The following is a 14,789-nucleotide window of genomic DNA, read 5'->3' as shown; positions in this document are numbered from 1 at the left end:
TTGCCATCGTTAAAACCATTACTAATTCTACTACTCTGGTGTCTCTCTTAGTAGTTATGTAGTGTAGTGACCCCAAACGATACACATGTACCAGGTTTTACATTGTGTATGACTGACTATCAGTGAGAAATTCTACTACGAAAGATTAAAATAAATATGAGTACTTCGGCAATTAATTAAGCAATGAGTCAGAGAAATAAACAGTAGCATATAAGCTGTAATACTATTGTGATGGATACATTGAGCTATGATGAATATAAATATTCTGAAGGATATACAAAAACCGAAATTCAATAGCCTTTTAGTAAAGCAGAATAACAGACTAGTAAAAAGTCCGATTAATTGAAATAGTTATCCGTGGAAGAGACATCAGTCAATCATAAACAGCTTAAAACTTCGGACATAGGTCCATTAGCTCAAGTTGCTACCTTTCTCACCAATATGCTGAGAGGGAACTAAAGAGATGAAGGGTAAAGGAGTGTGAATAATAGTAGCATCAGTGATAACGAAAACAGAGAATACAGGTTGAAAAGAAATAGAATAATTATGAGCTATTCTGACTGATTTCGAATCTTGTCGCCAAATATATTAGAATAATTTAACATAATCAGTAGATTACAGCGCATATCTCAACCAGAAAGTTAGAAGCTCAAAAGACAGCCTTGTCCAACAGCAAAGATCTTCACTGATTGGTACTACTTTTATTTTGTCACTCCTAATTTCTTCCATCCTACTCAAACACTAGACATTGTTACACGTAATAACAGGCGTGACAGTTACGTGTTACAGATGTTTGATAGCTAATGTGACGACTTTATGAAACAAGCACACATGACACGATCTTGAGAAACATTTAAAATTGTTCTTGTAACCTGATTTGTTAGGTTTATACCGATTTCTAAATTTGTAATTAAAGCCTTACATATGCGTACTTATATAACTGATTGAATATAGTCAACATCAGTGTACGATCAGACTGGAGCCAAACGAGATTACGAGGAAATTAATAAGCGTGTAAAAAAATGGACATGTATTTATGGCATGAATATCTGGACAATAAATAACACATTTGTGTGAGTAATTCGGAATACTATAATAGTTGAATGCTAAACACATACGCTTATATAAAAAGTCAAGATTATAAGCGAATAACTGACATGATCAATGTGTGTGAATAATGACTCAAGAAGATTAAATTAATTAGTCCGTCCAAAACCTAGAATAATTCATGAAAATGTGACATAGTACTAGACCGTACAGTGACCTCGTGAAGAAAGTCGTACATTAATGTGAAAAATATCTAATTTCGAAAAGAATACTAGAGTGGTGTGTGAGTGACATAAAAATAAGTAACGAGAAAAGTACTATTCTGGATAGAGTATAATCATACATGTACGGTGAGTGTTGAGTACAAGTACCACATTTATGTAAAAAATATATATGAATACTGTACGAGGGTGGACTATTTTTTTCATCGTTCAATATCATAAAAGTTTTCCAACCTAAAGTGAGTTCGTTCCATTTTTTCATGTCACTTCGCCCCATTATTGTGTACATATTCCCGCGACTGAGGTCATTTTTGAATTAGCGTACTTTAGTAGTTTGGTTTTGAGATAATTCTTTAGGCTTCGTAGACCAATCGCCCCAAATAACTGTTATTAAATAAATCGCACGGTGTATGAATTCAGAAGGCAACACGAAAGTGCCGACTTCGGTTTATCATTGAATAGCGCAGATCACAAAGCCACAAACATACCAAGCGAATTCGAGCAGAAAAGCTAATGCGCGCGAGCAAGCAAATATATAGGCGGATTCAGAGTCGAATCAATTCATAAGATTCAAACACATATAAATATGGAAAGTGAATGATTCATCAAGCGATCTTAAAGCAACTAACATTTAAGCTCGAGAGAGGGATATGTGCATAGGCTGCCGCATGTGATCAAGCATACATGCTCATACAGACATGATAAGAATACCAAGATATACAAATTGTTACTGATCAAACAACGCTCTTCTAAATAAGTGAATTGAAGGGCTAAGCAAAATTAATCAGAAACAAACCTAATTGTAGAAGAGGTGCTATTATATGTCTATGAATGCCTTTAATTCTAGCATGCCTTTTACTAAGACCGATTGTCTTTGGTATATTCTGAAGCGTCTATCACAGCAATGGCTCTATGAGACTTTAATTATTTAAAGTCATACATTTTCGTAGCTATATTGTTATCACATTACACATTTCCGATGTATTTACCAAATGTTCGTATATCGAACTTGCTGCGTAATAAGTAAATTGATGGTCTAACGACACCCGAATGAAGTCGAGAGAACTTCCTGCACGCTGATGATAGCACGGTCGCAACCAATCCAACGTTAGTAAGGGTCAGCAACGCTATCATAGACATAAGTTTGGATTCATACTCCCGCTAGTAGTTCTCAATATGCAACAATGTTCACTTATCTCATTTATACGAAAATTTCAACAGATTTCCACCATATATCTATAGTCACTTGATGTTTAGTCGATAAGCCTTACTATCATGTTCATACATTCATCAAAATTTTGACTCAGCATTCTTGGCCTATAGAAATCGGATGTTGGACTATGATAATAGATTTGATGAAGAAAAATAATACCAACGCTGAATATTCCTAACAAGCACTCAATAAATAACTTACCACGATTGACTGGTAACTTATTACGTACAACTATTAGAGTTTTCAACTTCGTTTGAGATTTTAGTAGAGCCTTTTTTCCTAAAGATAAAACCTATTAAAAAGATAATATATAGAAGTATATCTTAACAACTGCACAGCTGGAAAATTAAGTTTACAGTAAGTAATAAATTGAAATGGTCTAAAATCTGACTAATCCACAGCTGTAAACTTATACAAATAGAAAAATTAGTAAATAAAGTAAAAAGATAACTTTATTGCATATATCTGAAATGAATAGTACATATCATCACCAGTTTGATTATGGGATCAGAATACATATCGAATATTGCAAAAGAATTTAAAAAACATTCGGTTTTCAATATTATTAATGAAGAGTACAACTGTAACTTCTTTGACTGTTAAACTGTGCGATATGGGGTCGAATCCACTAGAGAACATTAGTTCCTCCGAGATTACTAGCACACCTTACTGACAAATAGAATGAAAACTAGGAGAAGTAGGGTTTCAAATTGACTGCTTTCAAACGCCATTTTACATTTCACTATAGTGCACGCGATGTCGAGTGACTTAGACTAGTGGCTAAATTTCAACTTGGCTGATAGAATTCAAACATCACTAAGAAGGACTTGATATAAATGACATTGGACACTTACTCAGTGACCAATAAATTGTAAATAAATACTTATATTAGCAGTGAGAATGAACTTACACCATTTGATAAGTCGTCAGTTACTATTTTTGAATTTTCCATTTCTTCATCAGATTCTAATACTGAATCATTAGGATCTTTATCATTTGTTTGTTTATTAGATGATGAATGTATTGTATCAGAATCTAAATCATCATTTTCAATGGATTGATTATTTTCATCATTCGAGGATTTCATTGGACCACGACGTAACCAATTGTCTATAGGACCAAAAGGTATACCATGATTTTCATCTTCACTTGAATTATCATCATCACCACCACTATTATCCATGTTTATTTGATCATCAAATGGATCATCATTATCTAAAAATAAAGTTGCTGATTAATACGTTTTTCAAATATCTAGTTTGGGAATTTACACATCCGAGAAATTCGAATGTACATTAGAAAGAACTAGTAGAGTGAAAAGCAATGCGCCATCCCTTATCATATTTCTACAGTAATGAGAAATTAGTGTGGAAAATGAATGACATAACATTTCAATTGACTTTGACTTCAATGAGAAGTTATTTTTCTTTAAAGGCAACGAAATAGTCTACATACATTACAGAGATGTAAAACAAAACAAACAAATTAGTCGATGTAAAGCTAACGGTTGACGTAATTCTCTAGGTCGGATTCTGTGAATGAAAGTATGCTACATTTAAGAAGTCAACACATAGAACTTAAATGTGATGATTCATATGGCTTCATCCAGCTAGCGAATCGTGCATCTGGGAAATTGGTAAAAAAAAGTATCAGGTGTAGATATAGCTAAGGATTGATCATAGTTACAACAACTGCCTATAAGTCTGTAGGACATACTTAAGTATCTTTGAATGGAGAGATATTGAACATGTAACTAGTTATCTAAATAGAAATTCCTTGAATACATGTAACCTAGTTTGTTTAATTTTAAAACTGTGAAATCTTGTCTTCAATTTTATCCATATTCATAAACGGAACATAAGTATTCATAAAAAATACTTATATAATAAGGTTACCTAAACCGCGCCAACGAAAACGTCTCTGACGAACTCGTCCATTTTCAGCATGTAAATCACCGTCTTCAAAATAAAGTTCCTGTCAAAATATTAAAAAAAAACATCTCAACGATACAAATCACTAAAATATGATTAATATCGCTCTAATAAGAATATTCTGGGAGAAAATATGGGTATTTCGAGTCGCAGTGAATACGCTGAGACATACTGATATAAAACTATGTCTGGTTACTGGATAACAATTTGAACAAAATGTGGTAAGCAAAACATTACCGGTATATATGTATGGAAATACAGTTTCCGGTTTTTTATAACTAAACGATTGTTTAAGTACATAAATCTTATAAAGGTTGGAGAAATTCGTTAACTAAACCCTCTAAAAACTCAATATCATTGTGAAATATACTATAAAGGAGCGCTAAATTACGTAACTACCACACACGCTTGTACCTTAATATAAACTATTCTTATAATGTGACTTAACTCTATCTAAAACGAAATAAGCTTACGGGGCTTGAATAGGTGAACAATTGGCCAAATTAAATTGTCAGGTAGATCATTTGATTTTCCAGATAATAAAGGTGACCAAAACGCACCGAAACCCCATTCAGAGGTGACTAATTACTAAATATTTTTGAGGGACGTTATTTCAACTCATCCACCATTAGTGTATCCCTTTAAATGAAGATAGTCAGCACTATTCCTACGCGTTAGCGAAAAAAAGCCTGACTGTATTCATCGACGTGACATTTTACTGTCTGATGTTTTCAATTATAATATGCGAACGAGTCTAATCTTTCGTTCATAAGTGAATTGCTATGTAGAAGAATATATGTTATTACGCATATCAGATTTACATATAATAATAAGCATTACTATAGGATTGTATTCTCTGAGGTCGGTGCTTTTAAGTTTGTTTCGATGATGTTATCAAAAAAGATAATGAAAGTTTCAAAACAAAACCATCTAGATGAAATAATGCAATATCACCATAATTATCCTTGTGAACTACATAGAGCATTTATTTATCAATGTATTAGTTAAATTGAATTGTGCACGAATCTTTTTTAAAAAATACACGATGAACAGAATTTGATAAAGGATTATGAACAGTTTCAATAGATTGACAACCATGTAGGTTCAAATTTAAAGAAGTATTGGTCTCCTCAATACAATATGGCAACTATTGAGCAGGAAATCCAATTTATTATAAAAAATTGTTATGACGACTATGTGATCTTTTCGTGACGGATTAGTGGAAGACAAACTGGAGATTCAAAACAGGGTAAATACTATGAAAATATTAGCGCAAGGAGTGGGTTTGCGAAGATTGTTGAAATTCATAGTTTACTTAACGGACTGTTCTAGTACAAAATACTAGACAGTTGTTTTGTCCCAGGATAAGGCTCCTCAGTAGTTCGCATTTACGACTCTAGGGGTAAGATCCAGGACCTTAGGTCTAGTGGCGAGCTGTTAACTTTCAGATATCTGAGGTGGCACTCAATGATTTAGATATCTAACTTCAATCAGTTCATGATATTGCGTAACCGTCTTTCAATGGGAATAATGGACATGGTTGTAAAACGAAAAACAACCTCTACTAACTGACTGAATAATGATAAAAGTTGTCAGAATAACAATCGGATAAGTTGGAGAAATAAAAATAAAAATCTACGTAAATATACCTTTAGATAACGTATTTCACGTAGATCTTGATCAGTTTGAAGGCGGTGGTGTACACGTTCAATTTGACGTCTTAAACGACCAGCTGATGGAATATCTGAATCATCTTCGTCAATTAAGTCAGCGAATTCTTCATTAGCATCATCATTGGGATCTAATTCATCTTCATCGTCCATGAAATATGCTCGTTCATTTTCATCACCAGACAATTCGGCTTCTTCATCCACAAAGTCGTTTATACGAAATCTAAAAATATATAATAATATTTATCTATAATATAAGTCTTAAAAACAGAATAAAAGCTTTAAACATTAAAATAACACAAACTTTCAATTACAAATACATTCCTCTTTGAATTCAGTCTTTTATCTTGTTTACTTATTTATTTATCTTCATTTAATGCATGCTGTGACATTTTTGATTCATTCCATATATAAAATGATATGTTTTCTTAATATACACAGACCGAAGACAATATATAGTTGAATGAAATTTCTTCTCAAATCACTTACGTATACACACAATCTGTTATCTTAACACTTTTCGTTTCATACCACATATCTCGTACACATTAATGTAAATACCTACTTTAAACATTGTTCACGTTGATTGGATGACTTATTCAGTATACAGTAAACCAGAGAACCATGTATATTCGATAATTTTGTTGTTTGATTATATTTTCCTTGAAAAAGCTTGGACCAGATTGCCAGGCGAAATGTTGGATTTACTTCAAATTCTTTCGCTGAGATTTTACAAATACATTCTTCCTGTTTAATGACTCACATTAACTCGGCGCCCAAATATTGTGAAACTATTCGTCCAAATTTAGACGAAAGTTCTTATATAAACTTTAAGCAAGTTGTTTTATTGAAACTATGAAATTATGATATCAAGCGGAATTTAAACAAATTATTATTATTATTAAGCGTCAAAATGGTAAATCAAAATAAAGATAATTTTCTTTCAACTAATGTAGGATTCACAAGTTCATTTGTTTACATTTATCATACAAAATATTCATTTACAAAACCGATTAGTTATTTCGTTTATTAATTAATGAAATAGGAGCATAATAAGTGATGAACTTCAGTTTTTCAAGAAAACAGTATCATTGAGAGAAAAAGATATTTGCATAGGTTATAAAGTGCCCAAAAGTTACCTAGGCATTATTTATTGGTTTGATTGTTGTATGATTTAAAGTCATAAGAATGACTCAGGTCAACCCCCCTAATTTTCTTTGCTACTAGAATTTTACTCGGGTCAAATAAAAAGTTTACTTAACTTCTTCGAATTGTGTATTGTTGAGACAAACATCCTTTCTGAGATGTGGCGGTCAGTCATAGCAGTGTAAGTAAGTAAACATTGAAACAAAGTAGATAACACTAAAACACTACAAATACTCATACACAAGGGTATGATGATCACCAATTATGTAAGAAATCTAAAAAAAATAACACATGACATGTTAAGTATCTGTGCAGGTAACTCAAAGGTGGAATTCTATCGGTATGAAAAAAAACTGTTGGCAAGACAGAAAAAAAGCATTTCACCTACTTTTTCTTTTTTTTAGTTTCATTCGACTGTATAGTTAGACGTTGAACTTCCTCTTCATCATCAAGATAATTGTCTTTTTCTTCCTCTTCATCTCTTTCCGAGGACTCGTCATCATCACTGCCATTATCTTCGTCAGTTATATCATCAGGATCAATATTTTCTTCATCATCTCCTGCTTCAATAGTACGATCATCTGATTCATCAACACTTGAGCTCTTATCCTCTAATTCCACATTATCATCTGTATGGAGTACTTCTGGCAAATTGTCACCAGTAAAATTAGATTCTGCAAAAGATATACATTAGATTTATTAAGAAACATGCAAAAACAAACCTGATGTGGACTTAAAAGGATTATTCCGTATGAGTGAAGCTGGTTCAATACAGCTATTATCCTTCTTTTCTTCATTCTCTTCTTCTTCATCATCTTCATCAAAAACTAAAATTCGTCGACGAGATGAATTCTATGTATGGAGAATGAAACAGTGGTAGAGAGATTCAAATTTAAATAAAACTAAACGAACAGATTACGAGCATCAGGAGAATTAATACAAGGAAAATGAAAATTTAGACTAAAGAAGAACGTTAATAAAGATAAATCATCTGATATATTAAGGTTTACAGGTCCAAGGGTCATCTTAAAAAGTGTCAAGGTATTCATTGTATTCATAACACTAAAGAATGCAGGATGTTTACAGAGATCGATTTGACTAAGAAGTTGAAAACATAAGTAAGCACCTTTAATTACATCCACATGGCATATATGGGTAAGAATGAAATAGGCATCACTAGCCAATCCTATTGGTTATCATAAATTCTGGAGATGAATCTCTATGAATAATAACAGTCAATCTATTTAAGGACAGTAATTTTATAGAACAGGTTGGGAGAAATCACTTACTTGAGTCGTAAACACAGAAATAGGGTGCTCAGATTCCTGAAAGTCTGAAAGAGAATATAAACAATCATGAATTCTGTAATTCATTGTGATAATGAGCAAGTATTATTACTATTTAAGTTCTGAGTCACCTTTTTATGCTACATTAAGGTGGTCGCCACTAAGCGTGGATAAATCGGGATTCTCAAAAAGTTCATCTGTGACGAGAATAAGTCAATGAGAAACTCTTTGACTATGAAATTGTCACACATGAAATACTAGTTACTTTAATACTGTAAATGGGTCGAAGTAACATATGTCGACTTAAACGAAAATTAAATGGATTAAAAACTATTACTAATATGTTTGTAGTTAGCCGATATAACATCAGCCCACTAATCTTATGATTGTTCTTCCTTTTTTACTCATACCCTTATAGCAATTCTTCAAAATGACTAGTTGTCGCTAATTTAAGTAAATCAACATAACTCTTCTGTCTCTTGTTCTTACTATCAGTTCTATTAACCTTATAATCACTACAGGATTACCCGACTTACAACCATTTTAATCACGAAAGTATTCACATTTACTCTTAGTTTTCAGGGTTTTTCGAATTATCATTATTGTCACAACCGTAATGTCAATGAAACTGATTCGCAAATACATTATGTAGATGGACATTACAAAGAAAAATCTTGCTTATTTCATTGTCATATAAATCGAACTTCTGCAGGATCATAGTGGATATTAATGAGTCATTATGTACACATTTCCATCGTTTACATAATCAATTGGTTTTATTTAGGAAACCACCGAAAACTAATAGGCACTGGATAGCTGTTTCATTTAAGTATGGGCCTCCTCTCAGTAGTGCATCTACGACACCATTGGAGAGGATCATACCCAGGACCTAAGGTCTCGAGACTACTGAGCTGCGGTCTGATGATGTGATATACATGTCCAATTTCAATGAACTTGAGCTATTACACGAACGACTTCCATTACATGTGGTGAGTAATTGACTTGCACCCGACATGGTTTAATTTCATGAATCAAACCTTTTAACTAGAACTTTTGGAATAACATCTCAAAGTTAGTCACTTGTGAGCAAATGAATATTTCAAATATAAAGGGTTTGTGGAGACTGTTGGCTTGTCATGGTTTATAAATATTGATCTCGAAACTGTAAAACTATATATTATTTCTTTAGAAAGTTATCGATAGGTGAAAGCTAAAGAGCATATAGAATGGAATTCACTTTATTCTAAGACGTTTGTTAGCCTGTTTAACAAACCAGTTAGTACAAGTTATACCGAATCAACTGAATGTAAAAATTACCTGGATCATCATGATTATTTACAGTTGACTTTACACTTTCATTGACAAAGCCTTGTGATTGGTCACATGTAGACTCGCCAAATGGATTACGACAGTTTTCATGAGAATCTGTTCAGGAAGATTTATATATAGATGATGAAAATTAGATAAAAGTAGCTTTATTGTTGCTGCGGGACATTTAAACTACAATTCAGTATACTTTAATTACAAACAAATAGCTAGAGTTATGATGAAGTATTTTTACGATTGTCTGCATTGTAATGTATGATATCCTATTGTTTTAGTGAACCTGAAAGGCGATTTGCCCATCCAACTGCTTCCATGTTTTAGTCCATTTTTCTAGTTATTAGAAATTAATGAACTAAAAAAACACAAAAGAAATTGACAAGAAGGATCACAGACAAAAATATCTAGTGAAACGAAAAGATAAAATCTATTTTTGACAGGATAAATGACGGTATTTTATAGTAACATGATTAATCTGTGACTAAATGTTACTTTATACTAATTCCCAGTAAAATGAAATACTTAAACTATTTGAAAATTACAACTGAAAAGGCAAATAACACTGCGAATATATGGAAGAAAACTTATCAAATTATCATATGATGAAGTAAAACATTATCATCATCGTTCAAAAGTGGAGATGAAATACCTGAATTATTACTATTGATAATTGAGTTTTTCACTTCATTTGTTGATTCTTGTGACGGGACACATATTGATCCGCTGAATAGATTACCATGCTTTTCATGTCGAATCTGGGAATCTATCGACAGAAAAACACAGACAAGAAAATATAATACTTAACTTCAAAAGTAAACCCAAAATTAAATACTTCCAAGAATCAGAAAAGCAGTAAGAAGAGTTAGTGAGGGAGAATATAACAAGGAGGTTTTCCATTAACATATTAAAACCCTTATCTCGTATTTACTGTTTTTAAAAATAGAATCCATTTAAATATGTGGAAAAACGATTAGACGCAAAAAACTGAACAAGCACAAATAAATACACCATTAAGAAGAGGTGGATCAGTGGTTAGGGTGTTCAACCACCAAGTACGTAGTACGAAACCTACTTCATCTATTACGTTTTGGCTAACCGGGCAGTAGTATCACTTAGAGTGTGACTTAAAGCCAAGTGCATGATTCTGTACCTGGTAAATAAATATCAATGAACAGTACCAGCTTCCGAAAACTTTAATAAGCCTATAAATGATAGCATCGAAAAATCGAAACGTAATTCAAAAATCGTATAATAAAGAACTAGAGGTGTGATGGATACGAAGCAATTTTTATGATCCTTACAACCAACAGGAAAATGAAACGTTATATCAATAAAATCTCTAACAGGTTCCTTTTGTCATTAAATCTATGGAAGAATGAAGACTTAAGTGGATTAGTTTAGTGAAGAGTAATGCATATATCTAAGAAAAATATGCACAAATTACCCAGATCATTATCATCAGCCAAATCCATGAAAGCTTGCGATTGAGTACCTATTGATCCTCCAAACAAAATACGATGATTATCGTGATTAGTTAGGGAATCTATGAAAAAAACAGAATGTAGTTGAAATAACGATATAATTCATCTGAATCTTCAAGAGACGTGGGCATCTCATTGCCTTAAAGTGACATGGGAAAACAACGTTATCAACAACAAAAATACTCAATTGGTTTGGGATACTGTTTCAAACAGACCTAAAATGATCAGAAATGGTAATAAATTTAAGGAAGTGAATATTAGGTGATTTATGAAATAGTGTTAGCTACAAAAGGACTATAACAAACTGAAATGTCGAAACAAATTTACGGCATTCAACTCGAATAGTGAGAAGTCGCCAAGGTCAGTATTTGGAAGAGTTATTATTGGATATAAGCTTTTGATCAGTGAGCATTATCTACTTTTCTGTGTTTATTCAGAATATGTAAAACATCCGTATATCTAAATTAAATATTTAACTAATATATCCACCCAGTCAAAAATATTCAAATACCTGTTACATGACTACCTGTGATTGATTTTGTAGTATCATCGATAAGTTCTTGTGATTGGTTATTGATTGATCCTCCAAAAAGATTACAACGATCGTTATGGAGAACCTGAGAATCTATGTATACAAACAAAACGAGTAGATTTAGCGAACAAAACAAGAAAAAGATGAAATAAAACATACTTATACAAAAACTGTGATATTATAGAGTGCACTAGAAGGTATAAGCCAACGTACAATATACAGTGAAATGTATGAAAACAAGTAAACAAATAACAAATTGATCTAATTTTACAAGCTTCAGCTATTCACTGAAACTAATATGTACGTATTGATAATTTCATAGGATAAATGCTATCATGATTGTTAAAAAAAAGCATAGGAATAAACAAAGAAATAGTCATTAAAGCAATTAAGTATCAATAAACTTCAGTCGTCAAGAAAATAGTGTACAATCAGGAAAAAAAACAATGAGCTAGAATGAAATCAGAGATAAATTAAAGTTACTGATACAAATTAAAAAAAGATAAGTTAAATGAAGTTTAACAGAATATACAGCTACCATTTATCTTAATAATCCTACTAATGATTGAGACAGTGAATTCAAAGACAGACAAAATATCGGTAAATGTTATATGAAAATGTAATAATTAAGAGAAATGGTGGTTAATTCATAGAATAATATGTTTCCCTGAATGAGTTAAATTGTAATCGAACCAAAACAGAAACTTTTTCTATATAGTGAAATTTCTGTAAAGTGAACAAAGAGTGATGTTGACTCTATTTTTTGTTTTGTTAGTTTTCATTATACTAAGAAGATCAATTGTTGTTAAATCAGAGACCGCTATAATATAAGTTGGAACTGGTTTTCGGAATTGTTATCTATTATATTCTTGTTGTATAGCTACTGAGTAACTAGAATACTATGTATATGTATTTCTTGAATCAGAATCTCTCGGTTAACCTATAAACTACTGTTATACGACTTACTATTCCTAATTGGTTGCCAGCCCCTACTCAAAACCACTTTTGATTAGTTAATATATATCATTGTTATTTTTCATTTTATAATGTAGTGTGGTCTTGTACGTCTGTGTAGAAAAATACGTCTGTTTGAAACATAGGGATCGTAGAGGCTGGGTGCCACGTTTGAACTTAAAGGCAGGATATAGAGAGAAGTTTATGAATGGTAAACTGATAAGAACTTAGCTGTCGATTCAGGTGTGTAATTGGTCGTGTCAGAGGCAATAAGCTATATGGTAAATAACAGATCAAATGAAGAGCAAGATTCTGATTGGTAGCTTATCACGTTGTTTCGTCAGATGGTTTCAAGGCATAAAAATGTCACTGCTGAGCAACATTCAGTCCGAATGAATTGGACTCGAAACACAGAGAGTTGATACCCCGTTTCCGACTAAACAGTTATCAAAAACTTTCGTGGTTTCTCATCAGCTGCTTACAACCAAATATGTATTTGAATTTTACATTGAGGTAAGATATAATGTGGAACAATTGACATAAATGAATGTTTTATTTCAAACACCTTTCTATATTTTAACGAAGTACAGGATTGATTATCCCCAAGAATTCAAAACTACATATCGCATAGCAATGGTCAAAATGAACGATATTTAACCAGTCAACTCAGTGAACCCCATCACTACCCAGTCAGTGTGATACAGTTTTTCACATATTGTAAATAACAAAAGCACTACTACTAGTAAATATGCATGAATACATAAAATGAGCGGTGCATGAAAATGGTATCTCTACATATAAGGAATATTAAAGAACCAAATAAGATAAACACCTATATCATCATTCTCATCAGAGGATTTAGTTGTGACCGGATCCACAACTACTTGAGATTTGTCACACATCGATCCACCGAAGAGATTGTGACGATTTTCATGGTGAACCTGAGAATCTGCAAAAGAACATGGAAAGAAAAGAATATGAAGACACATAGTGCATGTACCAATACAATATTTTTAAAAAAATTAACTAAACATGCATACAACTGAGCGACATTTCCATTCATTGGCTTCTTAATATCAGTCAGTCAGTCAGCTGCAACGTAGGACCAGGCACATATACGCATCGGTACAAATCGCCATACCGCAAGATGAACACAGGATTCATAGAAGTACTTAATTCAGTGGTGGTAATATATAAAAGAAAGACTGCATATAAAGACATAGTACAGGAAGAAAGATTTAGTACGTAGAAAGAAAGATATGGAGTGATTTTAATCTCACGATTTAAAGGAAGACAGAAAGTGTATACACCTATGCTACTGTGATCGATTCTGAGCCATGTCACCAAGAATCTCCAACCATTGGTTACGATAGTCACACGGACCCTAATCAACTAGTCTGCATCTATCAACATGGCTCAGACCAGAAGTTCGTGACTTCAAGCACTGATGCCACGTTTTGGTTTGGCCTCCCCTAACTTTCTTCCAACTATCCGCAACACTACTCAGCATTGCGCGTCGTGGTAATCGATGGCTGGGCATGCGTAATACGTGGCCCAACCATCTCAGTCGATGAAGATTCACAACCTCATCAACTGATTTACTACCATTCCCTAATACCCTGTGTCTAACCTCACTGTTACTTACCGGTGATCCCAGCAGACGCCAGCAATATTTCTAAGACATCTGTGGTCAAATATTAGTAACTTACGAGTGTCTTCTACCCTTAATATCCATGTTTGGCAGTCATAAAGTAGAACAGAACGAACTGCCGCACAGTCTACTCGTCGTTTAATTGATAGTCGGATATCTCGCCTTTGTCGTAAGTGACGTAAGTTGGCAAAAGCCAAACGAGCTTTTCGAATCCGTGCTGAGATTTCGTCAGACACCAACCCATTAGGGCTGATCAGAATTCCAAGATAAATGAAGTTGTCAACGCGTTGACGCAGATCAGTCCTGAAGCAACAACTTGCATTTAGAGGGAGAG

The 14,789-nt window shown here is 33.0% G+C and overlaps 1 protein-coding gene across 1 annotated transcript in view; it reads right to left on the bottom strand.

The window, feature by feature from the left end:
- MS3_00010742 (uncharacterized protein) overlaps positions 1 to 14,789 on the bottom strand; it is a gene marked incomplete at both ends in the record, with an annotated part of 37,048 nt that overhangs the window by 2,707 nt on the left and 19,552 nt on the right. Inside the window, 12 exons of the mRNA XM_051219137.1 lie at positions 2,683 to 2,773; positions 3,392 to 3,696; positions 4,377 to 4,455; positions 6,062 to 6,305; positions 7,617 to 7,902; positions 7,951 to 8,080; positions 8,518 to 8,561; positions 9,832 to 9,939; positions 10,487 to 10,600; positions 11,282 to 11,380; positions 11,845 to 11,943; positions 13,637 to 13,753. Coding sequence (XP_051067448.1) covers positions 2,683 to 2,773; positions 3,392 to 3,696; positions 4,377 to 4,455; positions 6,062 to 6,305; positions 7,617 to 7,902; positions 7,951 to 8,080; positions 8,518 to 8,561; positions 9,832 to 9,939; positions 10,487 to 10,600; positions 11,282 to 11,380; positions 11,845 to 11,943; positions 13,637 to 13,753 — 1,716 coding nt within the window. The remainder of the gene's footprint in view (positions 1 to 2,682; positions 2,774 to 3,391; positions 3,697 to 4,376; positions 4,456 to 6,061; positions 6,306 to 7,616; positions 7,903 to 7,950; positions 8,081 to 8,517; positions 8,562 to 9,831; positions 9,940 to 10,486; positions 10,601 to 11,281; positions 11,381 to 11,844; positions 11,944 to 13,636; positions 13,754 to 14,789) is intronic.

Source organism: Schistosoma haematobium, chromosome 2 (genome assembly GCF_000699445.3).
Source record: "Schistosoma haematobium chromosome 2, whole genome shotgun sequence".
In the NCBI taxonomy this organism is placed as follows: domain Eukaryota; kingdom Metazoa; phylum Platyhelminthes; class Trematoda; order Strigeidida; family Schistosomatidae; genus Schistosoma; species Schistosoma haematobium.
The sequence above is the reverse complement of the archived record's forward strand: the minus strand, read 5'-3'. Positions and strand labels throughout refer to the sequence as shown.